Source organism: Pangasianodon hypophthalmus, chromosome 2 (genome assembly GCF_027358585.1).
Source record: "Pangasianodon hypophthalmus isolate fPanHyp1 chromosome 2, fPanHyp1.pri, whole genome shotgun sequence".
In the NCBI taxonomy this organism is placed as follows: Eukaryota; Metazoa; Chordata; class Actinopteri; order Siluriformes; family Pangasiidae; genus Pangasianodon; species Pangasianodon hypophthalmus.
Window position 1 is genome coordinate 27,387,792 of NC_069711.1, and position 26,732 is coordinate 27,414,523.

Here is a 26,732-nt window from a genome sequence, read left to right on the forward strand (position 1 = left end):
ATGATTTGTTATGCATGTTTCAGCGAATTGGGCTGAAAAATACCAGCCCAAATGGAGAGCAAATCTATGGGACATTTCACCTGACGTGACTGTCACCAATAGGCTACACGAAACTAGAGTCTGGAAAGAAATCAGCCCCAGTGTCACTTCATAATACTATTCTATGTCTTGTTCTTACAACCACTGGTGGTGCTGATGCACTTGGTTTGACAAACGTCCAAAATAATCCATGTGTTAACTACCATTAATTTGATGTGGATGCCAACCTTACGTCGATGTCATTCTATCTTTGAAGGATAGGGGGCTTAGCCCTGATAGCCCATTTATACTAGACACTCCTGCTAACAGTAAGTAGTAGAAATAATGTTGTGGGATGTTATTGCAACATGTTTTTGGGTAGGTTAACCTAGGATAAAAAAAAGAAACTGACATAAAATAATAGTTTGTGGGGTGTGCTTGATTGACAGCTCATTCACTCCACTCTGACAATAGATAATGAGAGAGTTTGGAAAATAGTGTGGTGCGGATGAGAATTAATTCCTGATACTCTTTTTTCATAAATTCTTTTTTGTCTGTTTCATTTTTTAAAGCAAGAACAAGAAAGCATAGGTCTGTTGCTTCAGTACACTGCTGCTAGTCGGAGATGAAATTCTAGGCACAGTTTGAGTTCACCGTTTAACATTCTGTTTATTCTTCAAAAAACACTGTTTCATCACATTATGATGAATTTCCTACAAGAGCTGAGCAGCAAAGTAATTTTTTTAGAGGTAAAAGACAAGTTTGGAATTGTTTTATGTTGGAATTGTTTTATGATTAAAATGATCTGCTGTTTGTCTCGGCCAACCTGTTCGATGTCTGGTTGTTAGTACACCAGTGTTTTCTTTCTTTTTCAGGACATTCCAAATTATTGTATTGGCTATGCCCAATATTTGTGCAATGGCTCTGATCAATTTTCCCTCTTTTCTCATCTTCAAAGAGGCTTGCTTTTCTCCCATAGACAGCTCTCTGGTTTTTATGTTGGTTTATCCTTTTTAACAACAAATGCAGTCATCACAGTTGAAACCCAGGGCAGAAACCGAGAGTAGACATTCACAGCTATAAATTTTTTAAACAATCAATCTAACAGGGCACACCTGGGCAGCAAGAAACCCCTGTCAGTAACATGTACCAATATTTCTGATCACTTGAAAAAAAATGGGTGGTTTCAAACGAAAGGTGCCATTTTCTTAGTTGTTAAATGCCTCTAGGTATAAATATCAGGAAATAAAAACCGAAATTCTGATCTAACATCAATTCATCTTTTGATCTCAAATCCAAACGTCTTGAGTGTGTGTGTGTCTGTGTGTGTATGTGTGTATAGGTATATATATGGGTACTTTTTTATTTACATAAACGTTTTTATATTTTAGAAATGAATTTACTTACATGTCTTTTATATTATTATTTTACAATCACATGTAAGAACAAATGGACAAATTGTGCTCAAATATTCTGAACATTTATCACAGGTGATCTAGTGACAATATTCTCATTGTATTTTTTTTCTGGCAAATCTAATTTCCTAAAAACCTTCCTATTCATCAATGATAGCCCAGGTTGTGTTGTCAGATTTAATCTGAGGTCAGTGCAGTGTAACAGAGCGGACTACACAGCGCAAATGAGGCTTATTACTGTACATTGAAACCCCATCAGAGAATATCTACCGCTCCACAGCCAAGGAGAATATGCGTCATCACCTGCTTGTCCAATCAGGATTGAGCTAACCAAGTGTGTCATCAGTCTCAGATTGAGGAAGGGTTCTCTCTTTCTCTCTCTCTCATTTCTCTCTTTCTCTATCTATCCCCCTCTCTCTGTCTATCTGTCTCTCGGTGGTGTGCGGAGCCGTACGCGTGTGCATGTGCATGTATGCGTGTGTGTACTGAGGGATGATGAAATGCAAGCATCGAGCAGCCTCCAGGGAGCTTCTCCCAGCTTGAGGATGTGAGAGAATCGGAGGCTGAACGAGGGATCTTCTCCGAGCTGCAGGCCAAGCCTTCTGTACGGGCCTGCCTTCTTTCCCCCTCTCTCTCTCTCTCTCTCTCTCTATCTATCTTTACCTTTCTCTCTTTCTCCATTCCATTTTCCGATAGGAATCTCTTGCTTTTTTCCTCCTCATCCTTCCTTTAGTGAGCAAGGGGATCGTCAACCCCCTCATCAACCCTTTTTTTTTGTGGTGGTAGTGTTGGTGGCTCCCTCCTCCTCCCCCACCTCTCCATCTCCACCTCCTCCCCTCTCTGTCTTTTTTTTTCTTCTGTTCTTGAAGAGGATCTCACTGGAATAGCAAACCTCCATGTATGACAATTTGTACCTGCATGGATTTGAAGACTCGGAGGCGGTGAGTGTAAGCGTTTTTGTTTTTCTTTCATTCTTTCCTTCCTGACTGAGATTTTTTGTTACAGCCTATGTGTGTATTCTGACTGCTGATGCTGCTGCTGCTCTTGTATGTGTGCGACAAGCACTGGCTCAGCTGTGCTGCACACACAGGCCCTGGGAGATTCACTGTAACGTGATATTCAGAGATGCAGCCAGCCGATCACTGGGGTGTACATGTTCAGTGGAGCCTGGTGCATCTGTATATGTGTGTGTGTGTGTGTTTGTGTGTTCAAACATTATCAATAGCACCCATTTACATTCAACTCTAATTTGATTTTTTAGCTCATTTAAAAAGAATAACATCACTTATTTCTCTGCAGTGCAATGATCTGCATCATACTTATTTTTAAGCTAGAGCTTGCCTTATATATCATGATAAAAGCTCTGGCTATCAGAAAGCTGCATTCACCGTGGCTGTGTTAAAGAGCCAGAGTCCTGTTCCGGGCTAGACTGGCCAGGTGATGATGTGTAGAGTGGAATGAGTCACATGGTTTACGTGGCCCTCTTGAACACCTGCTATAGAGCAAGAGGACAGAAAAAGCTAGTGTGTGTGTCAGCAGGCGCTACGTGAGTTCCTGCTTGTGTGTCACATGGTGTGATGTAACATTCCCTGTGTATTGTCACGATGGAAGATATTTTGGACAGTGGTGCATGAGGGGTCTGTATTTGTATCCAAATTCATATCCAAATTCTTGTGGGTGTGGATTCACAAGTGTAGAATGCTTTTATGGCATAAGACCAGAATGGCAGTGATATACAATTATACACATTCAGATGTAAGTCTAAATGAACCAAGCATTTTCATTATTACAAAATGTTAAACCATTTTATTAAAGGAATGATCTACTGTGACTGTAGCAAGAATTTCAACGTTTTCCTGTCCTGAAAAACAGAAGGAAAAGGCTGTAATGAAAGTCTAAGGGCAGTTGTTGGGGCAGTGGTAGTTCAGTGGTTAAGGTTTGGAGATAATGAATTTAAGATTGTGGATTTAAGACCTAGGACTATCAGAGAATCTCAGTTGGGCCCTCTTAGCTCTAAACAGCTTGGACTGTATGCTCTTTCAATAAATTTTCTTTAAATAAAGGTGATAAAAGTATAAATGCTGTTGGGGTGTCAATAAACATTTATGCCTTTATCAAGGGTGGACAAAACCTTACATTTTTTAGATAGTCCACAGGGCAAATAAAAGCCTCAGTGTTCTGCCCAGTCCTGTGTTTTGGATGCTCAGACACCTAACTGAGACTAAAAGTTGCTAGCTGACTTAAGGTAGTAATGTATGCACAGCTGGCTTGCTAGTTAAGGGCATTAATACAGACTAACAAGGGAAACTAAGGAAGACAAAAATAGCCTGGACATGAAATCTGCTTGTCCTGGGCACCTAGACTCCTGATTTGTCCACAACTGTTTAAAAATTGTTTCATCAAAGATATTCATAAGTTAAATCTAAATTTGTATATAACCTTTTAGAGATGAGAATATTTTTTCAGATGGAAGAATTTGTGGTCATCCGTTACCAGAATAGCAATGGCAAACCTTTTTTTTTTTTTATTTACATAAGGTAAGGGTTCTCAGCTTCCTTAATGGGGTCGACTTTGAACCCACTTTGAAAGGGAAACCCTCTTTTGTAGAGTTCTACATAGAACCGTTTAAGGTTCCTCCAAACAGACCTGCCAAAGAAGTCTATAGAGTGCTAGATGAAACCTTTTTTCCCAAGAGCAAAGCTCCAAGTAAACAAGGAAGTGTTTCATTTTCCTTCTTAATGGACCATGGAAAAGCACAAATAAAAAGAATTACTTTACTGTATTGCTCCAGTGTTGACAAGTTTGATAACTACACAAGAATATATTTGGGAAGACATTCTGTCCTGTGTGTCTCATCTTAAGACGTTTATTGTTAGAGTGTAACAGATCTAGTTTTGAATTTGAACTATGTAGTCATTATGGGCTGTATTTATAGCTGAGTGTAGGGCCATGCAATGAGGAGTTAATACTGAAATCTTAATGGTGAAATCGTTATTCAGACCTCAGATGTAAACAGAGGCATGTCTGAATTATGTGAGATTGAACCTCGATTTTTCTTGCGCCCTATCAACTCTAGGGCACAGTATTAACCGTAATGATTACCAGAGGAGAGACTGATGTTAATTTTCATTTGCTGGCAGTAAGCTTTTCAGACCTGAGACATCTTCAGGGATACTGTTATATCTAAAAACATCTTTAAAAAAAGATTTTGGCTGCATCCGTGGCAATGGGTAATTTTGGAAGAGGTTTTAGATTATTACTAGTAATCAGACAATGATTACTGAAATCGTAGAATAACCATGGGAGATTGGTAAATCTGCTAAAAATAAGCACTATGTGAAACCATGGACAGTGAGGACTGGGTTATGGTTGTAGCATACCTGCAGGCAGACGACAAAGGGTTCTAGACTGATTGGAGATGATTGGATGTATGATGATGTGTACCATACATACATTTTTCCCACTCAGATACGAAATAAATCAGAATAATGTGGTTTAGGTACTCACAGAGAAGTTTGTTTACAAAGGTTAGGAAGACTACGGGGCACTGACCAGACCATAGGACATGACTGCGTATTCGTAGTGAATTGAAACTGTGATAAACACTGTTTTCCACTTATTACCCTCTCGGCACAGGCTGTATGTGTTGTGCAGATCACGTTTAGTGAACATGCTTGCTACCCACACTTTTTATAGCGCTGAAGGCACCAAGGATAATGAATATCTGTGTTTCTTCATTTAACTCCTATAAACAATGCAGGATCTGAGTCCCGTATCCTTGGGGTGAGGTTGAGGGATGAATGTAGCCCAGAGCCTCCTTTACATAATCTGTCATATTCTTCTTTATTAGTCTCTGGGCTCTCTTGTTGCATTGTATGAGATTTAAAAAAATGGCATACATCATGACAATGAAAGCTCCAACTTGTAAGTTCTCGATTTTTTCCATGAGTAAGAGCAGTTAAGAATGATGGTTTTATGAGGAGACTTAGTGAAAAGGAAGGAGATGGTCTTTGTGTCGAGAAGCCCTGCGTACATAATTAGGGATATGCTGTCCATCACTATTTTTATATAGCTTAAGGGCTCACCATATAGCGCACTCATGAGAGCAGGGATGAAAGGGACTTTGAGTTGTTTGCGCATCTCTTCGTGCATAAAGGTACCGGCTTCCCTGGAATCTACTTGAGCTGGAAAGTAATAAGTTTTTCAGCACCACGGCAAACAAACCGGTAAAGTGCTAAAGAGTTCAGGAGGGTGCAAGCAAAGTATTCTCTAAACCACTGGACTCAGGAGAAGCTAAAGGATTGATATGCAATCCAAAATAAAAATAAAAAAACCCCAAAGGATAACTGAAAGAGTAGACAGAAGAACACATAAACACATACAAAGCTATCAGGGATAAACAAGGCTTATACACCTAGAGAACTGGCAAGATAGAAAGACAGTAGATGAAAAAAAGCACAATATGTTTCTTCAGTCTGCATTTTCTATCCCCCATTTTTTTGGTTTTAAAGAGCTGTGCTTGTCTTTAAAGACAGTGTTCTAGACACTATTGTAAACCCCATCACAGACACCTCTTCTCGAGGAAAAATCTGGAAACCTCTGAGCGGTGAAATACATATAGGTAATCTTTATAACCAGAATTGGCCACCAGAAAATCGACTTAAGCACTTGCGTTAAAATGTTAAAACATTTAAACGTTATTGATAGTCAGCAACTGCCCTTAGACTTCCATTATAAATGGATTTCAAGTAATCAGATTTTCTGTTCTTTTTCAACTGTACAGGGAAATGTGGTAAATTATTGCCTGTGGTAACTGCATATGCTACAGATGCAGTAGATAGAGATTAGTTGAAAAATGCTGAAGTACTCCTTTTGAGAAAGTCACCATTGTATTATAATAGTCTCATACTGTGCCCACCATAGCCTTAAAAAAGGAAACATATCTTACGTATGTGGAAAACTCTAAACATTTATGCCTTTCATACATACAATAATTTAGTTACAAATTGGCTAATTGCTCAAAAATCACATTATTAAATAAGCAAGTCAGATTTGCAATGTTTTCAGCATAACAATAGAAAGTAAGTGAAGAGTAACCTAATGTACTGTCTATGTGGGAGGCACAGGAACAACATTATTAATTAATTTTAAGTTTTAAGTCTGTAAAATGCACCAGCTGACCCCAAGATGTCATTTTGCAGCAAAAACAGTGTTATCTCATTGAAATCAAAGATGAAGGACGTTCATTTGAATCCCAGTTTTTCCCCAGAATCATCACTTCTGGGCGTGAAAGATAAGCATGCATGTGCATTTCTCGTTTCCCGAATCAGGCGTTTTGTGATTGGACTTGCCGTACTCAATTGGGTCCCTGCTGAAGTAAGCCTGAGCTGAGCTCCTGCTGCTGCAATGGTGGAAAAAGTGCTTTGACATGGCTGGTGTGTTGGAGTGTGTGTTTTTTTTTAGCCGACTGCAAGGCTTTTTCTCTCACTAATGCGATATTGACCCAACTGCTGATTTCTCTGACTTGGGTTAATGTCTTTTCCAGTTGGATTTTCACAACGAAACTCCTTCACCCCGACTTCATATTAATCCAGAACTTGTGAGGTTGCTCATAGCATCTCCTTCGTTATCTTAGTGAGCCATAATGATCAGGATACAGTTGATGGACTTTGTTGGTGAGGATTGATTGAGATCTATTCCAGCTGCTTCTTTCCTTCTTGGATCATAACGATGGAGTTTTCTCAAGATCTGATGGAGATCCCAGATGAAAACATACAGATTTTGTATTGCGAGGTCTTTCATGGTCCTGAGAAGGTATTGCATGTGTTGGCTTAGACAGTAGTAGGCTGAAGATCTTGTGGAAATAATATGATGTTATTACATGTAGCGCTATCTACTTAACGCACTGGATCCTTGCACTCAAGCTTTAGTTATGTGAAAGAGAGTTAATGAAGTTATCTTAAAACATCCTCTTAATAGAGAACTGGAGAACTGAAAAAACACAGAGAAATAGAGAAGTATATATGTATATGAGTCACCATTTTCTTTGCTAATTGTTTTTTATTATTAAAGGAATTAAAAGGTTGTGGGTGGAAAACATATGAACTGGCATAATACTCAACATTTATTTGGATATATATTGCCAGTATTTATGCTTTCTGTGGTAAAACAGCCTGTAAAAAAGATAGTGGAAGATATTGAGTAAGTCTTAAATTTGGGCAATTATTTCAACATGCAAATGTGGAATTTTTATTGCTAGTTTAAGATTCTAAGATTACAGATATTTTGCTTCTTCCTCTTTCAGGACTCTTGAGTTTTGATGTAGTCCACTTCAGAGTGCGATTGAGACTTTTATGATAAGTAGTGTGGAGGAAACTATTTTACTTTGGGTATAATGAAATTTTAACTTCCTTAGTCTGAAGTAACATTGGTTTACTACAATGCACAGTGATAAAATCACTGAACCATCTCCCAAAATGGCACAGATAAATCCATTACTTCAGTACAAAGTGCATGTATGTGTAAGTGGTGAGCTGTTGTCTTTCTTTCCAGGGCTCAGCTGATTCCTACACTAGCAGGCCGTCCGATTCGGATGTGTCATTGGAGGAGGAGAGGCAGGATGTGGGGAGCCAGGGCCGGCAAGAACGAGAGCAGCAGGCCGCCGTACAGCTGGAGAGGGCAAAGGTGACTCTACACTATACAATACTACACTTTACTATATCCTAACCTACTCTATATGTTCACTTTGGCAATGTTGTCTTGGTTTTCATCATGCCAGTAATGCTTATTTAAGTTTCAACTCAACGTATGACACAGATCAGTTTCATAATTCAGTGTGTTCTTTATAATACACAGTTAAATGTCACAGCGATACTTAGATGTAGTGCTGTATCCTGGATCATGGTTAACATAGATCTGTTTGTGATTATGGTTGTTCAACTTTGAGTCTTCTTTTATTATGTAATTGCTATCATTAATGCATCTGTGATGTTACAGGCCAAAGCGGTGGCCTTCGCCGTGAAGACTAATGTCAGTTATTGTGGAGCGCTGGACGAAGATGTGCCCGTGCCAGGAACAGCCATTTCATTTGATGCTAAGGACTTCCTGCATATCAAAGAGGTATGGTGGCCTCACATCATTAGTCAAAATGATGATTGCAACCAATAGAAATCCCAAGAGTTTGTTCTGTTGTAAGCAACATTACCTGCAAAAAAAAACAATATCTAAAAAATCTAATATCTATCAGTTGGTCAACAATGAATATATTAGTGTTGAGCAATGCATTATATCACAAGATATATATATATAATATATAGGCAGCAAGTGGACAGTCAGTTCTCGAAGTTAATGTGTTGGAAGCAGAGAAAATGGGCAAGCGTAAGGATCTGAGCGACTTTGACAAGTGCCAAATTGTGATGGCTAGACGACTAGGTCAGAGCATATCCAAAATAGCAGGTCTTGTGGGGTGTTCCCGGTATGCAGTGGTTAGTACCTACCAAAAGGGGTCCAAGGAAGGACAACTGGTGTACTGGTGACAGAGTCATGAGTGCCCAAGGCTCACTGATGCGCATGGGGAGGGAAGGCTAGCCCGTGTGGTCCGATCCCACAGAAGAGCTACTGTAGGACAAATTGCTGGAAAAGTTAATGATGGCTATGATAGAAAGGTGTCAGAACACACAGTGCATTGCAGCTTGCAGTGTGATGCTCTGGGAAATGTTCTGTTGGGGAAACCTTGGGTCCTGGCATTCATATGGATGCTATTTTGACACATACCACCTACATAAACATTGTTGCAGACCAAGTACACCCCTTCATGGCAACGGTATTCCCTAATGACAGTGGCATCATTCAGCAGGATAATGTGCCCTGCCACACTGCAGAAATTGGAACATGACAAACAGTTCAAGGTGTTGACATGGTCTCCAAATTCCCCAGATCTCAATCCAATCGAGCATCTGTGGTATGTGCTAGACAAACAAGTCTGATCCATGGAGGCCTCACCTCGCAACTTACAGGACTTAAAGGATCTGCTGCTAATGTCTTGGTGCCAGATACCACAGCACACCTTCAGAGGTTTTGTGGAGTCTATGCCTCGATGGTTTTAAGATAAAAATATAATAATATAAGATAAAAAACTGTACATCAAAACACAATCAGGTATTAATGGGGCTCCCAACTGGCCCCTTATCGTCAGGAGATTGGGAGTTTGAATCACGACAATGCGACAGCCATCTGTGGCTGAGGGTCAAAAGAGAAATTGGCTGTCCTCTCTGAGTGGGTGGGAGTTGGCAGGTGACCAAATTGGGGAGAAAAATGGGAGAAAATCTAAAAAAGGAAAAGGGTATCAATGCAGAATTTTAAAGTGCGCTGTGCTGACTTGCTGTGACATATAAATATCACAGTTTTAATTTACTTCTAAAGGCCAGTACCATCCAAGTAGAACTAAATATAATAGATGGAATGTTGTACATTGATGTAGGATATATTAACAGAAAGATATATTAACTGTGAGCTTGCTGCATATTGGTGAACGCACCCACCCACCCTGGCATGTCATTTCCTAGTTCCCTAGTTCTGTTCCACTGTGAAAATGTAATAACTTTTGGTGTTGTAATATTAAACACACTAAAATGATGGGAACCTCCCAGAAGATATTTTCCCATGAGTCTCCTTTTTTAGTCCTTTATTCTAGCCAACCTCAGATGTTCAATAATGGCTGATACATGAAGGTTAGCCACAGTAAAAACAGATTAAGAAAATACTCGCCCCAACACGTCCTTTCTTTGTTTCCTTATTCCACTAAACTGTAGAAGTTCAATAATGACTGGTGGATCGGGCGGCTGGTGAAAGAGGGCTGTGAGATCGGCTTCATCCCCAGCCCTCTGAAGCTGGAAAACATTCGAGCCCAGCTGGAGCAGAAGAAGAGCCGTGTTCAAGGGTAAGCGCCGGGAGGGCATTAGAGCCTTAGATTAGAGCATTTGGTTTTCCACAAAACTGTGGGAATTTTTTTCTTTTCCAGAAATTAAAATCTTTATAATAATAATGATTACATTGTTACTTAATTTTGTGAATTTTTCTGTAATGTGCTTTATTAATTATCATGAACCTGCAAATTTAAATATTTTTGTGCATTTAGGAAAACACTTTCGTGGTTTTTGTTTTGAAATGACAAAAGATTTTTGGTTCGGTTTCTGAAAGTAGGTTCTGAAAGTTTTTTTCCTTAATTACATTCTGCTCCCAGAAAATCAAATGCTCTACATAGATATAGAAATATGTAGAATATGTACATAGAAATATGTAGCAAAATATATATATATGTACTGAGTTATGAAATTTGTTACTCTGTAGCTGGTTGGTACTATGAAGAAAACTAATTTAAATTTATTTAGTATAAAAATGTTTTTGATTATAAACACATTGCCATTGATTTTGTTAGCAATTGTTCTTGTCAGTTGAGCTTAAGGTATTTATTACCATGTTTGGCAAATCAATATTGAACTGTATCACTTGGAAATTTCCACACATGGTTCGTCTCAAATCAGCAATCCTTTCTGTCACATTTGTTTAAAATGTACTTGTTTTGTCTCAAATATGTCCCAAATTATCTCTTGTTGTATTTCATAAGCATACAGAATTCTAATCTTCATCTCAGTATAAAGTAATACTCCATATAATGCCTACAAATTATTTCTTACAACAGTTCACAAATAAAATAACTATAGAATAGTTAGAATAAGATTAGTATTAATTTTTAAGTTTTACAATTTTAATAGAATAGAATGAAATTCTCTCTTTACGGACATACTGATCTTTTATGTGACATATTTAATTAATTACAATATTATAATAGTATAATATGATAAGTACTGATCCTTATAGCTGTAATAGTTATAGTAATAAGCAGTGATTCATGATATATTAACATATGAGCCTATAGATATAGTTTATATAGAGTAGCCCATTGTTGTGTATAAAGAGGCACACTAATACTGTGCTCTCTGTGTCTCTGTTTGTTCGCTCATCTCTTTAGTAAGTCCAGTGGAAGCTCCTCCTCCAGCTTGGGGGATGTGATGTCATCAGGTGAGCCTGTGGTCTGGGGGGGAGGGGCTTTGAAAGATTGGGGGGGTGGGGTCACAGGAATCACGACGAAAAAACATCAGTGGGCCATTTTACTTCATCACTGTCCTGCGTAAGGCTAAAGAAAGAACAAGCAGCTTCTTGTGAGCGTTGGGCAGCAAATTATAATGTTCTGACCGGACGCATTAATTTTAGACATTTGCTGAGGCCAGAACAACTGTTCTGAAGTCTTGTTTCTTTTTCTCTTTGCAGGCAAGCAGAAACAAAAAGTGGTAAGTGTACAACATGGGCACAGTCTCTCAATCTCAATCTGTACTGATCATTCAAAGCTGAAATGTAAGCTTATATTGTAAAAGGTGATATTAGCTGATATTCAGATTCACGCATGTAATTAGTTCGATTACTTATCCCATAAACAAATTGTATTGTTTCAGCAGCATAAGACAGAACAATAAATATAAAGAACTACAGTAAAAGAAGCAATCAGCAAGAAAAACAGTAAACCAGTAAAGTAGTGAACACAAAAGAGTAAGTAATTAAGTACATGGAAGTACAGTTGCTTTACAATGCCTATTCTAAGTAAGGAATAAAACACAACAATGTGTGCTTTTATAGAAAAATAATCAATTATAGTGTGTTATTATGTGGCCCAAAGCGAAGAAGAGTTACTGTTGTCACCTCAAAATCAATTGTTTTTGAATAACATCACATCCTGAGGTGATTTATTCTTCTTACAGCACTGCAATTTGCCAACACTAACAATTATTTATGTATTAAAGAACAACACGCTATACTTTTTATCTGTTTATAATTACATTATTGTTGCCGAACGTCCACAATACAAGTTCCTGTTATTATAACATTATAACCCTTCATTCCCATTCTCTCCTTTTTCTTAACTCTTGAAGTCAATAAGACACAAACATGCAGCTTATCATGTTGCAGAGAAACTGCAAAGCCCTCTGTCATGAAGACTTTCCTGTGTTGGAAAACTTAAAGTTACAGCTTTACCTGACTGTTACAAAGCACTGACACTGGAGACTCCTTCCAAAAATGCTAAATAAACATCTCCTCAGAGAAAACTTCACCATATCATTGATTACACAGATGTTTTCATCTGGTTATGTGGAGCATCCACCATGCAAGTCTGTGCGCAAGTTATTTTATACATGATAACATATTAGACTGAGCGCATTAATATAAACCTTGCAGCTGGCACTATTGTCAGAGCTGCTGTTATAGAAACTCAACACCTTCTGACCAATCAGAATTGAGAATTCAACAGCACAGTGGTATAAGATTACAATAATGATTATTGACACACTGAACTAAAAGTAATGTCTGCATACCTATGACTCTTTACAGACTGAGCATGTGCCTCCCTATGATGTCGTGCCCTCCATGAGGCCTGTGGTTCTGGTTGGTCCATCCCTAAAAGGATATGAGGTAAGCATTTTAAGATTTCAATGGTCTAATCATACTGAGGGCTTTTATTTGGAATGTGATGAAATATTGAGATAAGAAAAGCTGACATAGTTATATAATTAACATGCGGCATTAATATGATTAGAAAACAAACAAGTGAGACAAAGCATGATCCCACAAAGATATATATACACACACACACACACACACACACACACACACACACACACACACACATATATATATATAGTCAGGTCCATAAATATTGGGACAGTGACACAGTTTTGGTAATTTTGCCTCTGTACACCACCACAGTGGATTTGAAATGAAGCAGTCAAGATGTGACTGAAGCGTAGACTTTCAGCTTTAATTCAAGGGGTTTAACAAAAATATTGCATTAACCGTTTAGGAATTACAGCCATTTTTTACAGAGTTCCTCCATTTTTCACAGGCTCAAAAGTAATGGGACAATTGACTGATAAGCAGTTTCATGGCCAGCTGTGGCCTGTTTCCTCCTTATATCATGATAAATTAAGGAGATAAAAAGTCTGGAGCTGATTCCAAGTGTTGAATTTGCATTTGGTAGCTGTTCATGGGAACTCTCAATATGCCGTCCAAAGAGCTGTTGATGCAAGTGAAGGAGGCCATCATTAGGCTGAAAAACCAAAACAGACCTATCAGAGAGATAGCAGAAACTTTAGGAGGGCCAAATCAACAATTTGGTACATTCTTAAAAAGAAGGAATGCACTGGCGAGCTCAGCAACACCAAAAGGCCTGGGAGACCACAGAAAACAACTAAAGTGGATGATTGCAGAATTCTTTTCTTATTGAAGAACAACCCCTTCACAACATCTAGCCAAGTCAGGAACACTCTGGAGGAGGTAGGCCTATCATTGTCAAAGTCTACAATCAAGAGCCACCTTCATGAATGTAAATACAGACGGTTTACCTCACAATGCAAACCGCTGGTAACACTCAAGAACACAAAGGCCAGATTAGACTTTGCTAAAAAACCTCTAAAAAAAAGCCTGACCAGTTCTGATGCAAGATTAACTTGTACCAGAATGATGGGAAGAGAAAAGTATGGAGAAGGAAAGGAAGGGCTCATGATCCAAAGCATACCACATCATCCGTCAGACATGTGGAGGCATTGTTATGGCATGGGCATGTTTGGCTGCCAATGGAACTGGGTCACTGGGGTTTATTGATAATGTGACTGTTGATAGAAGTAGCAGGATGAATTCTGAAGTGTACAGAGCTATACTTTCTGCTCAGATTCAGTCAAATGCTGCAAAACTGATAGGACAGCGCTTCACAGTACAGATGGATAACAACCCAAAACATACTGTGAAAGCAGCCCAAGAGCTTGGAAATTAAATGTTCTTAAATGGCCGAGTCAGTCACCTGACCTCAACCCAACTGAGCTGCTTTTCACTTACTGAAGACAAATCTGAAGGCAGAATGACCCACAAATGAGCAGCAACTGAAGATGGCTGCAGTAAAGACCTGGCAAATCATCTCAAGGGAGGAAACTCAGCATTTGGTGATGTCCATGGGGTCCAGACTTCAGGTAGTCATTGACTGCAAAGGATTTACCTTCAAGTAATAAAAATAATCCTAATATTTATGATTATATTAGTTTGTCCCATTACTTTTGAGCCTGTGAAAATGGAGGAACTCTGTAAAAAATGGCTGTAATTCCTAAACGGTTAATGCAATATTTTTGTTAAACCCCTTGAATTAAAGCTGAAAGTCTACGCTTCAGTCACATCTTGACTGCTTCATTTCAAATCCACTGTGGTGGTGTACAGAGGCAAAATTACCAAAACTGTGTCACTGTCCCAATATTTATGGACCTGACTGTATATATAGATAGATAGATAGGTAGGTAGATAGATAGATAGATAGATAGATAGATAGATAGATATAGATTTTATAGAAAGGTTTAAGATTTTCCTTCATTTTGAAATGATGAAATCCCAAAAGATGAACTTTATAATGGACACAGTTAATATGTGTTCCTGTTCCTTTCTTTTGTGCTTTTATATACTAAAATGTAAAATAAAAATCATATTTTGGGTAAATATATGGATGCGACACAACCTGAATTTGGAAATAGATTTTGTGTGTCAGCTGCCTGGACCTTTCTAGGTTTTTCCTCCTATGTGTTTGTGTATGCGTGTCTATGTTTGGTAAGCTACAGAAATCGCTAAATCTGTACTCCCCTCTCAGTCTACTTGCGTGGACAAAACAAAAAAGCATGCTCCTCCTCCTCCGCTGCTCAGTTGCCATGGCAACAACCTTCCAGGATCCAAGAGACGTCAGTGGTTGGAAAGTAGAGCAAGGTTTGAAATTAGAAAATGAGGGTAAGAGAGAGAGAGAGAGAGAGAGAGAAGGAAAAAAAGAAAGAAACTGGTTAATTTTGATCAGATCTGTCTAGATATCACAAACATGGCATCATTAATAAACAACAAGGACTGAAATATACTGCTAAAAATATACATTTATTCACATTTATTAACTTGGCAGATGAATATATTTAAATGTACTGTTGATAAAGAATATGATTTAGACATAATGGCAAAAAGGGATACAAGTTTTACAAGGTAAAGACTAAATAAAGGTAAAGACAAATATGGTCAATTACACAATAGTTGTAGGAGCATGTCATGTGCGTGTAGAAACAGATGAAGCAGGACATAAGTGCATGAACTCAACGTGGAATTTTTTTTTTTTTTTTACCTGAAATCATTGTCACAGCCCATAGTGTGGGTCAAAGAAATGGCAGGCAGCATCACAAAAGGATAATCAATATCAGTAATGAGAAACAGGCAGGTCAAAACCAGCAAAAACGAAACTAGGTGGGAAATAGGAACAAAGCAAACATGGAAGATGTAAGAGCCCAGTAATGCACAAATACCTGTAACGAAGCTTTGCAACGATACAAGAAACAGGAGAGTATAAATAGCCAAACTAGTTAGGATACTAAACAGGTAACAGGTGGATACAATAGGGATGACATGCATACGACAACAGAAGGGGTGGAGACAGAACTGGGAAGTGAAAGTAAAGAATATCACAATAAAAGGGGATTCGTGACAGATGCACCTCACACCTCCCTGTTTCGATCCTGAGCTCGGGTTACCACTTGTGTGGAGTTTCATATGTTCTCCCTATGTTTACATTGATTTCCTCCAGGCTCTCTGGTTTCCTCCCATCTCCCAAAAACATGCCAGTAAATGGACTTACTGTGTGTAAATTGCCCCTAGGTGTGAATGAGTGTGTGAATGTGTGTGTGAATGTGTGTGCATGGTGCCCTGCGATGGACTGGTCTCCCATTCAGAGTCTCACGTCTAGTCTTCCCTGAATCCACTGCGACCCTGGCCAGGATAAAGCAGTTACTGGAGATGAATAAATGATTAAACTTACACAATCACACAGACCTATAGACACAAAAAAACACAACTAATCTTTAAAAAAAACAGAACAATGACCTACTTCTAAAAATAACAGCACTGCAAAAGAGAACACACCTCTGCATATACAGTATGTATACACACACACACACTCACACACACATTCAGAGGGAGTGGGCTTAGAGCAGTGTTTGTGAATGTTATCTTTGTATTCATCTCGTATGTGTATTTTGTGTGTGTGTAGGTGACTGATATGATGCAGAAGGCTCTCTTTGACTTCCTGAAGCACAGGTTTGATGGCAGGTGTGTAGCATGATTAAATACTTTTAATCACTTTTAAAAGACTCTTTATACTTACACACTACACTTGCATAAGCCTCTGAAATGCGTATGTTGTTTGTTTGTTTGTTCGTTTGTTCTGTTTAGGATATCCATTACCCGTGTGACTGCTGACATCTCCCTGGCTAAGAGATCTGTGCTGAACAACCCAAGTAAGCGAGCCATCATCGAGCGCTCCAACACCAGATCCAGTCTCGGTAAGAAACCTAAACACAGAGTCTGAACTTGCTATTAACCTTCCGATAATGTCATGTGAAAAAAAGGAAAAAATTTGACAAAACCGGTATTTTATTTTATACAAAATTTTTCAGGCTAGTAAAAAATAAATCTCTTAGAGAAATTTTCAAATAAAATATTTAACCTAATCTCTGCACACTGTGGGTTGTACTCAGAGTTGGCAACTCAAGTTCAAACATTACGTCAATATTTACCCAGGGAAAGTTCCTCGTATTCAGAGTTGGGTTACACAGCTACTTAAGTTGATTTGATTTTCTTTGTGGCCCATTCAGATTATTAAAAGAACTTGTGTGACTTTCACTGCTCAGAGGTCACCCAGATTTTCTTGAGTAGAATTGACAGAAACAGGGATTTTCCCCTAGTGTCTAAACCATCACCATTAAACACAAGCACTTGCCTTTAAACCCAAAAAAAGCACGGATGGTAAATGTAAACAAAAGTAGGATCTGCTGATAAATGTAATACTGTGTAACATAAAAGCAAGATAGAATTTACAAATTGAAATATGTGAACAAGTAGATGGCAAGCACTGAAATAAACATATAAAAGGAGCCTAGTATATTGGCAATATATTGCAGCAGGAATAGCCCTGGTAGTAATTATCACAATAATCACTGCTAGTTTGGTTGAATTCAAATAATATCGCCTCCATCCTCATGATTTGGCAGCTTATAAAATAGCCCTTGATCCAGTGCATTCTTTTTTTGCATTTTATTTTTTTTATGTTGTGCTCCGACAGTTAATTGTGCACACAACATAATGTAGCCACAAGACACTAAACTGTAGTGTGCATGGGATATAGTCTATTTTATAAAGCTTTTAATTTGATATTTTGAGTTGTTATTGAAATTAATAAAATATTGTCAGCGTTTCTTTAATCCGATGTGCTCGCTTCTAAATAAAATGTTACCATGGTTTCATGGTTTGAAAGATAAGGTGACTAAGTATGCATCTGCTATGCTTATAACTTATTTTAATTTAACTTCATTCCTATTTATGCCCTTAATATTGGTCTCAAATGGCCTTCTGTAGTTTCTTTCAGCTTATTTACAACCCAAAACCTAAATATTCTGTATGATATATTGTGGCTACACACAAGAAAAATCAAGTTCAGGCTCAGAATTATGTGTAACTGAGACACGCCTCTTTTTTTCAGCAAACTCCGCCCCCATGTAACTCTTGTGCAAATATCCGAGTAGCATTTAAGTCTGTAATTATGTCTGAGGTCTGAATATCAACGTGTGCAATGTCGATGTAACTCATCTCTGAATTATGGCCGTGTGCATATAGTGTATGTCAGATTACCTTGAAGAACAGTCATGATACATAGCACTGTTTTGAGAAAAGAACAGAAAGTTGTTGGGACAGTTTTGAGTGCACCAAGAACTGCCCTTAGACTGTGAGTGAGTTTCAAGTAAACCATTTTTTGCTCTTTTCATAGTACAGAGAAATGTGTCAAATTATTGTTACTTAATATACTTAATGACATGTATTTATACTTAATGACATATGTACTACAGATGCAATAGATAGTCTGTCTTAAATATATTACATTATTGGCATCATTATGTCACTTCATGTCATACTATGATACACTGAAAACCATAGCATTGGGCTGCATGGGTGTCTAATGCTATGGATTTTTCATACTGTTCCACTCTAGTCATAAAATTTTACACTAGTCACTTAGTGACACATTCCTAATTTGTATGCAGATTTACGCATTGTGTCAGTCTATGTCAGCATTCCACTCGAAATCTAATATGTTCTCACATGTTTGTGTGTAGCCGAAGTGCAGAGTGAGATTGAGCGTATCTTTGAGTTGGCGCGTTCCCTGCAGCTAGTAGTGCTGGACGCAGACACCATCAACCACCCGGCTCAGCTGATGAAGACATCACTAGCTCCCATTATCGTTCACGTCAAAGTGTCCTCACCGAAGGTACTCACAGCTTGTACTCTCACTGTAAAAATAACGATGGCTTTTTAGCTTAAATATGTACCTTCAGACATCAGTCATTGTACTGTGGTAACAATAGTAGAAAGGCCATAAATAACTGACGGGTAAAACTATTTCTAACCACAGATGTGCACGAGTGTGTGATGGTCTTTTTCTGCTTTGCAGGTCCTCCAAAGACTGATTAAATCCAGAGGAAAATCTCAGAGTAAACATCTCAATGTGCAGCTGGTAGCAGCCGATAAACTGGCGCAGTGTCCACCAGTAAGTCATTTCTGTCACAAACCATTTCCCTCTCTCACTCACACACACTCTATCTCACACACACATACAGTTGGAAAGACTACATTTCCATTTAGTTGCCAGCTAGTGTACTTACATATGTATATCTGCACTCTAATTGACACTGTAAAGATCTTTTCCAGTATTAAAGATTGCACTTTTCAGTACCTGCTCAAGATGAACCAACAGGAACTAATGGTGTACGTTGTTTGTTGCCGTTTGTTTAAACACAGTGTGTGACATCATGTCCACAGCAAAGCAACAGTCTCTTTAGTTCACACATATTTAAACTTTTTCCCCATGAGGTCCACTTCTGCATTTTTGAGAATTTTTTTGAGACTTTCAAGCATGGTTTATCAATTTCAGAGTTCAAAATTCACCTACACAATTGTCAGTCATTTTAAATTCATGCATCCATTGGCTCATCTGCTGATTTTATTTGGGAAAAAAAAGATGACTGCTCTTTCTGCATATTGTTTTGCCCTCCAGTGTATTCTGATGTTAAAATGCAGCGCTTCTACGCAAAATGTGTAAAGCTTGAGGTCTGATACAGTCTTTTAAGTATTTATTTTTTGGTATTTTCCATGTCACCCTTCACCTTTCTGTTTGCTGACGTTCAACATTCTGCTATTTTTCTGCTATTTATACATTCTGCCACCAGAAACCTGAATTATTATTTCTTATTTTTTAATGATTATTTTATTAATTTCTCAAAAAATAAACCAGTACAAAACAACATATTTTTCAAACAGCCACACAAGCACAGTACTGATGAACAGAATTACTTTCTGATCATATGGAGTGCCATCTGATGGATGTTTTTTAGTGTATTGATTACATCTATACCATATTTTTACAAAAATATGGGTTGAACTTGCTAATATTAATATAAACTGGTTAAATAAACAGGTGGTTAGAGAAAGACCAAGTCCAAGCACTTCTTTCATGTTCATTTTATGTTTTAATGTTAATTTTAAAATGTTAAACAGTGTTAATAATGATGCAGTCTTTGATATAGTGCTAGTTCTTTTGGTGGGAAAAGAACTAGAACTCTAAGTTCCATCGATTCCTGTTTAGGCCAGTTCTTGTTTTTTTGATTATATAGTAGAGAAATGCTCTTAGGTTTTTGTACTAATGCAATGCATGACATGAATACAGTCATCTTGCCACACTGATGTTTCTCACACAATCCCTCAATCACAGGAGATGTTTGACATCATTCTGGATGAGAATCAGTTGGAGGATGCGTGTGAGCACTTGGCTGAGTATCTGGAGGCGTACTGGAAGGCCACACACACCTCCAGTAGCACTCCACTCAACCCGCTGCTGGGGCGGAACCTTGGCCCCTCTGCCCTCGCCCCTTACCCCTCCACCATCTCCGGCCTGCAGGTCAGTAGCCATAAACACACACACACACACACACACTTGCAGTTTCTCATTCATATGTAATATTCAGAGAAATAAACAGGCAAACCTCTTTACATACAGAATGATGCTGATGACAGTTTTGTTTCATATTGGGGAAAACTCATTTTTAATATGTTTATTTCACCTTACACAGCAATTAGTTCTGGTCCATGAATTTGATTGGTCGAGAGGCATTAGAGGAGAGGTCAGGAGCACTTAAATTTCCTATAACTCCACTGGGACGTTTAACTGTGTGTATCACTCCGCTCGTCTGTGTTCACCACGTAAAATTCCACTTCCTAGTTCGAAACTGTTACTACAGTAGAGTTAGTGACATCATCAGTGGACAGGGCAAACGATACTTTTCAAGACTATAACTTTTGGCTTAAAGTATGAAAGCTTGTCAGGTGAAGATGAAAAGGAAGAAGGGATGCCAGTTTTACCAGAAGCACCTTAAACAGGAATGTATAAATCAATGCCGACATGCTATAAAATGAATTTGGCTTCTTTGGCTTCTATTTCCGCTAGCAGTGCAAAAATAAACAGAACATTTGGCCATATTGTGTCCGAAATGTCACTTACTCGAGATTAATTTGTTGTTTACACGGCTGTGATTTGGCTGTAGGCATGAGCCCACAGGGTAAGTACTGTAGGTAAAATCATAGCAGTGCTAATATTCAGTATAATCGCACTCTTGCTCATGTGATATTGCTTGTATACAACAGTTCTATAAACAAGTAATTAATATAGAGCAAGTGACATTTCGGATGTATATAATAATTTACACAGGGATTTGTATGGTAGACTCCACATAAACAATTGAAAACATATGTAATCATTGATAAGCTTCATTTTTTTGTTTTATTAACTTATTAAAGGAAAAGAATATTCATAGTTGTTATAACAGAGGTGATAACAGGAACTAACTCTGTGGATGTTCCAGAGCATTAAAAGTAAATATAAATGGATAAATATAAATGGATAAAACATACTGTATACCTTGTTGTTCTTTAATTTAAAAAAAAAAAAAAAAACTTAGGGATATGTTGTTATTGGAAAGTAATCAACTTTGGGCTGCATCACACCACCTCACTGTTTTATTCCTTATTTAGTACTCTTAGCAAAACTTTGTACAAAAAAAAGCAAAGAAAAGTAAGTTCTATGTTAGAAAAAATCTTCCAGTTATTCCAAAAGCATTCATCTACTTTTTACATGGGTCATTGTGACCTGAACAGTACATGAAGTTTTAATGCGCTGAAACCCACAGATCTGGTCATTTTTACCTTACTTAGCTTCTTAAGTCACTACATCACTAAAATGACTGAGTCATATGGAATATTAATTTCCTTAAAAGAAATTGTGTTCTTGTGAACACAAACTGTGTGTTCTTCTGTACTGTATACACTGGTATTAGCTCTTGATTGAGTGTCCTCTGTCTCAGAACCAGCAGGGCCAAAGAACGCGGCACGCCAACCACGCGGGAGACCACTCCACAGCCAACGAGCGGCGCAACCTGATGACCCCGGATGAAAACTACCACAACGAGCGCCCTCACAAGGGCCGCGGCAACCGCAGCTCGTCAGGCTCACAGCAGGGCCGAGAGCACCACCACTACATGGACGAGCAGCAGGACCCTTACCAGGACAGCTACAAACCGCACCGCAACCGCAGCTCACCGGGCAGCTACAGCCAGGACTCACACCACCGGCTCTGAGCAAGTCTCATCCCCTGCTCTTGAGTCCATTGTCATTTAACATTGCGTTTCTTTGGTATGCATTGAGTTTTTTTTGGTGGACATCATAAGCTCCTCCTAAAGCCCAGTCATCTGACTTGCATCTCCATCTGCACGAATGACATGCTGAGATAAATGTGGATCGTCCAGACTTCCAGCACTCCACCATTCATGCGTTCTCTTGTTTCTTTGTTTTTATGTGTGTTCTGTTACTGTTACTAAAGGCGAGATTTTCCCAGCCGAAAAAAACAAACAAAAAAAAAAAAATCAAGATGTTCAAAATTGTATCAAGTGATAGCCCTGACAGGGACCAGAGAGTAAACAAAAGCCCACAGAACAGATCCACACTGTGTGCTTAATGCATGCTTCCTTCGGTGCTGGATGTTGCTGTGACACAGAGGCTCCTCAGACGGTACAGTCAGGCTTAATATTAATGATATACCAACCCACTGCCAGTGATATTTTGTTATATTTATGGAGTGTGAATAGAATTCTGCAAGACCAGGATCTTAGAGTCTTCCATAGCCTCTGGATCTAGTTATGACAAGAGGGAATTTTTTATACAGCTGAATAAAAGATAAGATACATTGTGCGCCTTTAACACATTTTCATCTAGTACGAGAGAGTAACTTCTGTGAAAGTGCTGCCTCGTAGCTTTGGGGGTCTCAATGGCCCTCTCAGCATAGACCATTGTTTGCTAGATAGAATAGCCGCTTAACCAAGAGATGCACACCATATTTGCTGGTAAACAGTAGTGTTGCTCTGAGCTAGTTTACAATACATGTAGGTGACATTGCTCTTTAGATTTCAACCATTTGTTTAGATAATAAGCATGAGCAGACCCCAGAATAGACCTACATTTGCAGGACATGTCTTCATCATAGGTGCTGAGTGTCAGGTAGAAAACAAAAGATGATACTCCTTCATGATCATGTGGGCGCCACTTTGGTCTCCTGACTGAAGTTGTGGTTTGATATGCTTCAACAAATTCTCAGGCTCTTCAGGATCATATCACCATGATGTGCACTGATCTCTGGAAGACAGACCGGATTTACATCTTGGATATTATTAGCTAAAGTTCTCTCTTCTACTTGAACGCACCATGATGGAAAGGCTGATCTTAAACCATGGATAATAAGCATGCATGTCAAGGAACTTGAACGTTCGAGAGCCTGGATTTTCTCTCATTGATTTATGCTAGTTTGTGCATTTCAAAAAAGATTTTAAAACAAGAAGAAAAAAAAAAACATTGCGACCGCAAGACGTATTCAAACACGTACATTCTGTATGCAGTTGTCTATGAGCATGCTTCTCTGTTAATACTATAATTGAGGATGAATGAAACAAACGGATCGAGATTCAATGCCCATAACTCACCATAACTGCACTGAAGATTCATCTCTGAGTTTGCTGCTTGAGACAATCACACAGAACTCCTCTGTTCATCCGGAAACTTCTTCATCCCTTCCCAGCTCCATTCTGAGCTCCAAACTCGACAAGGAAAAAAAAAAAAAGATCCATACTTTTGCTTTTTTTTTTCCTTTTTTTCTTTCTTTTTTGTGAAATTAATGAGGGAAATGCAAACTGCATGCACAATATATGATTTTAATTTATAAAAACAGATTTAAAAGAAAAAAAAGGTTTTATGGAAATAATAGTGTAAAAGACAAATCTAGCAGTATTTAAGTTTTCTTTTACAAAAAAAAAATGAAAGAGAGAGAAAAAAATAAATGGCCGTTTTGAAAATGTGTCAGGTTGTTTATTGGGGCAGAGAAAGAGTGGGCTACAAAAATCACAGTTCAGTGCAGCACCTTGGTTGTACCACTAGGTGTCACTCTAATTATACTGATATAACACACTTTAAAATGTTGTTCTTTTTTTAGGCTGCGCCCCTTAAGGGTTGCTACAGCAGATCATCGGTCCACATATCTGATTTGGCACAGTTTTTTACACCGGATGCCCTTCCTGGCGCAACCCTCCCCAATTTTGTCTGGGATTGGGACCGACACTGAGGGTGTGCCGCCTGCTTGGGAATCAGACCCAGGCCATGGTGGTGAGAGCACCCAGGCCTAGCCACTAGTCCTCCAGGGACCCTTATAACACACTTTAAAATAATTCATTTTAAATCTTAATGCTTTGGTAGTGAAAACAAATTTCAACAAAGATTTTTTAAATCCTCAACTCACCTAGCTTAAAACTGACTACTTGGTTTGAAGCCAGGGCATGTTTTCAGCATACAGTAACCATAAGATACAGTACATGTAGCAGTATTGTGTAGTTAGGGATAAACATTTACATTTGATTTACTGTGTGGGATTCCCTGGGTTCTCCTGTTTCCTCCCAGTAGTCTAAATAAGGAGGTCATGAGCACACACCTGCATGCACACTACCATACTGGCACAGGGTCATTTGTGTGTCAAGGTTTGAAGACATGATATGGGGACAAGATGACATTAAGGGGCTGCACAATCAATATATAAGACAAAGCTGCGTCCATATTACCCTACATTTACTCTAGCAGGCGACAAATTGACAGGCTTTTGTTTTCTATGTTCATGGCGCAACATGAAGGCATGAATTTAGCGACAGATCGAAATGATTCACTGGAATGATTCCTCGGAAAAATCCTAAGACATACTGTCCAACGTTTTTTCAGCTCAACAACATTAGTTCCAACCTGCAATCTGTCCTGTGAAATATACTGTTTGAAAAAAATTGGAGAAAAAACATTATGAAGAATATATTCATATGAGACATGATGAAGAAAAATAAAGCTTGGAAGGAAGTTGCAGAGATCATTAGTGCCTCTAGTGCCTGCATGTAGCTAGTACTGCATGCTTTGCTAATCTGCCATTGATGCTAATACTGAATATTTCGTACATTTGCGTTGAACTAGTTAGCTATAGTTAGCTATAGACTACACATTTTGGCTACTAGCGTTTCTCATCGTAACTAAAAAAATCCACTGGACAGTACATTCCAAGGGATTTAAATCAGTTTCAGCTTGATATGTTAAGATTGCACTAGTTACTAAGGAGTTGTTATCTTAAAATTCTTACTGATGTGATATTTAGCCGTCAATTGGCCAGACAAAGAAATCCACCTGTTTAATGTATCAGCAGTATGGCAGGATGTTTTAAAAGTAGCTCAATTCTATGGGAAATATTGCGAACCTGGCAACACTGGTGACGTCATGTGATATTGTCTCTGACACATCAGGATGCACTGCGTTCACACTACAAAAGTAAAATAAGATCTGATCACAAGACACATTTAATCCTGTTCACACCTGAATTTAGAGAGAGTGCTCTTGTGATCCAGTCACCCAAGACAAATGCTAATGCCAAGTCAGAACAGAACCTGTGTGTTATTGAGATTGACTCAGGATCCACCACCAAACTACTTCTTTGACAGCAATATTCACAATATAAACAATATTCCTTACAATATTTCCTTTCCTATTTCCTACTGTCACATGGGATTGCTAACTAGCTGGCTTGCCAAAGAGCTAGCATAGATAATAATGTTATTTTGTGCTGTTTATAAATGTAGCAATGAGACTTAAAGCTCATTTTGAACGTGTCTAGTTAAGTTGAAGCTGAACTCAGTGGTCAGCGATATTGACGGAAAGAAAAAGTCTTTCTGAAACACATTAAACATGTTTTTGTTGAGATATTTGTGATGTGTTTAGCAATTCTGGTGCTAATTTGTAGGCTAGTGCGAAAGTTCAAAACCGTTACTACAGCAGTGTTAGCGACATCATCAGCGGAGAGGTCAAACAATACTTTTCAGGACTATAACTTTTGGCTTAAAGTATGAAATCTCTTTAGATGAAGATGAAAAGGAAAAAGCATGCTAATTTTATCAGAAGCACCTTTAACGTTAATGTATAAATCTTCATAAGCTAGCCGACATGCTATAAAGTGAGTGTAGATTCTTTGGGATCTATTTCCGCTAGCGGAGCAAAAATAAACAGAACATTTGGCCATATTGTGTCCGAAATGTCACTTACTCGATATTAATTTCTGGTTTATAAAACTGTTGTATAAAAGCAATATCACACTCTTGCTTGTGCAATATTGCTTAAATGTAAGAAACCGTTAATCAGTGTGTAAACCAACATGTAGATGAAGGAATGTAGTGTTTTAAATGAATGAACTCATTATGAATTTCATTATGAAATAAATCTTGGACCCCATTGAGGATCAGGTTAATTATAAAGCTTAATATGCAAGTCGGCCCTGTTTCACCTTCCAAGGGCTCGTCTAACAAACTGCACATGGGCTGACAAAGCAGAGTGTGTTACAAACAACACAATAGTGGTAAAACTGTAATGGATAGTACCTGGGTAGATACTGTAATTTGTTTATTTATTGATTGCTTGATTGATTTTTGTTGTATTTGTTGTATATAGTATTGTTGCATTTCT

At 38.3% G+C, this 26,732-nt stretch overlaps 1 protein-coding gene across 5 annotated transcripts in view; it reads left to right on the top strand.

Moving 5' to 3' along the window:
• The window catches only part of cacnb4b (calcium channel, voltage-dependent, beta 4b subunit), a 28,725-nt gene extending 4,341 nt beyond the window's left edge, over positions 1-24,384 (top strand). For 2 of the 5 annotated variants that reach the window (XM_034300390.2, XM_026933555.3), the window contains exons 3-14: positions 7,986-8,117; positions 8,430-8,552; positions 10,244-10,371; positions 11,464-11,513; positions 11,763-11,782; positions 12,876-12,956; positions 16,597-16,655; positions 16,779-16,888; positions 18,716-18,867; positions 19,051-19,146; positions 20,368-20,553; positions 22,013-24,384. In XM_034300390.2, the coding sequence (XP_034156281.1) occupies positions 7,986-8,117; positions 8,430-8,552; positions 10,244-10,371; positions 11,464-11,513; positions 11,763-11,782; positions 12,876-12,956; positions 16,597-16,655; positions 16,779-16,888; positions 18,716-18,867; positions 19,051-19,146; positions 20,368-20,553; positions 22,013-22,285 (1,410 nt within the window). In that variant the 3' untranslated portion in view covers positions 22,286-24,384. Of the gene's footprint in view, positions 1-1,786; positions 2,381-7,985; positions 8,118-8,429; positions 8,553-10,243; positions 10,372-11,463; positions 11,514-11,722; positions 11,783-12,875; positions 12,957-16,596; positions 16,656-16,778; positions 16,889-18,715; positions 18,868-19,050; positions 19,147-20,367; positions 20,554-22,012 lie in introns of those variants that run through there. The other 3 variants (XM_026933557.3, XM_026933558.3, XM_053232067.1) reach the window with 3 other exon arrangements.
• Positions 24,385-26,732: the final 2,348 nt, after the last annotated feature.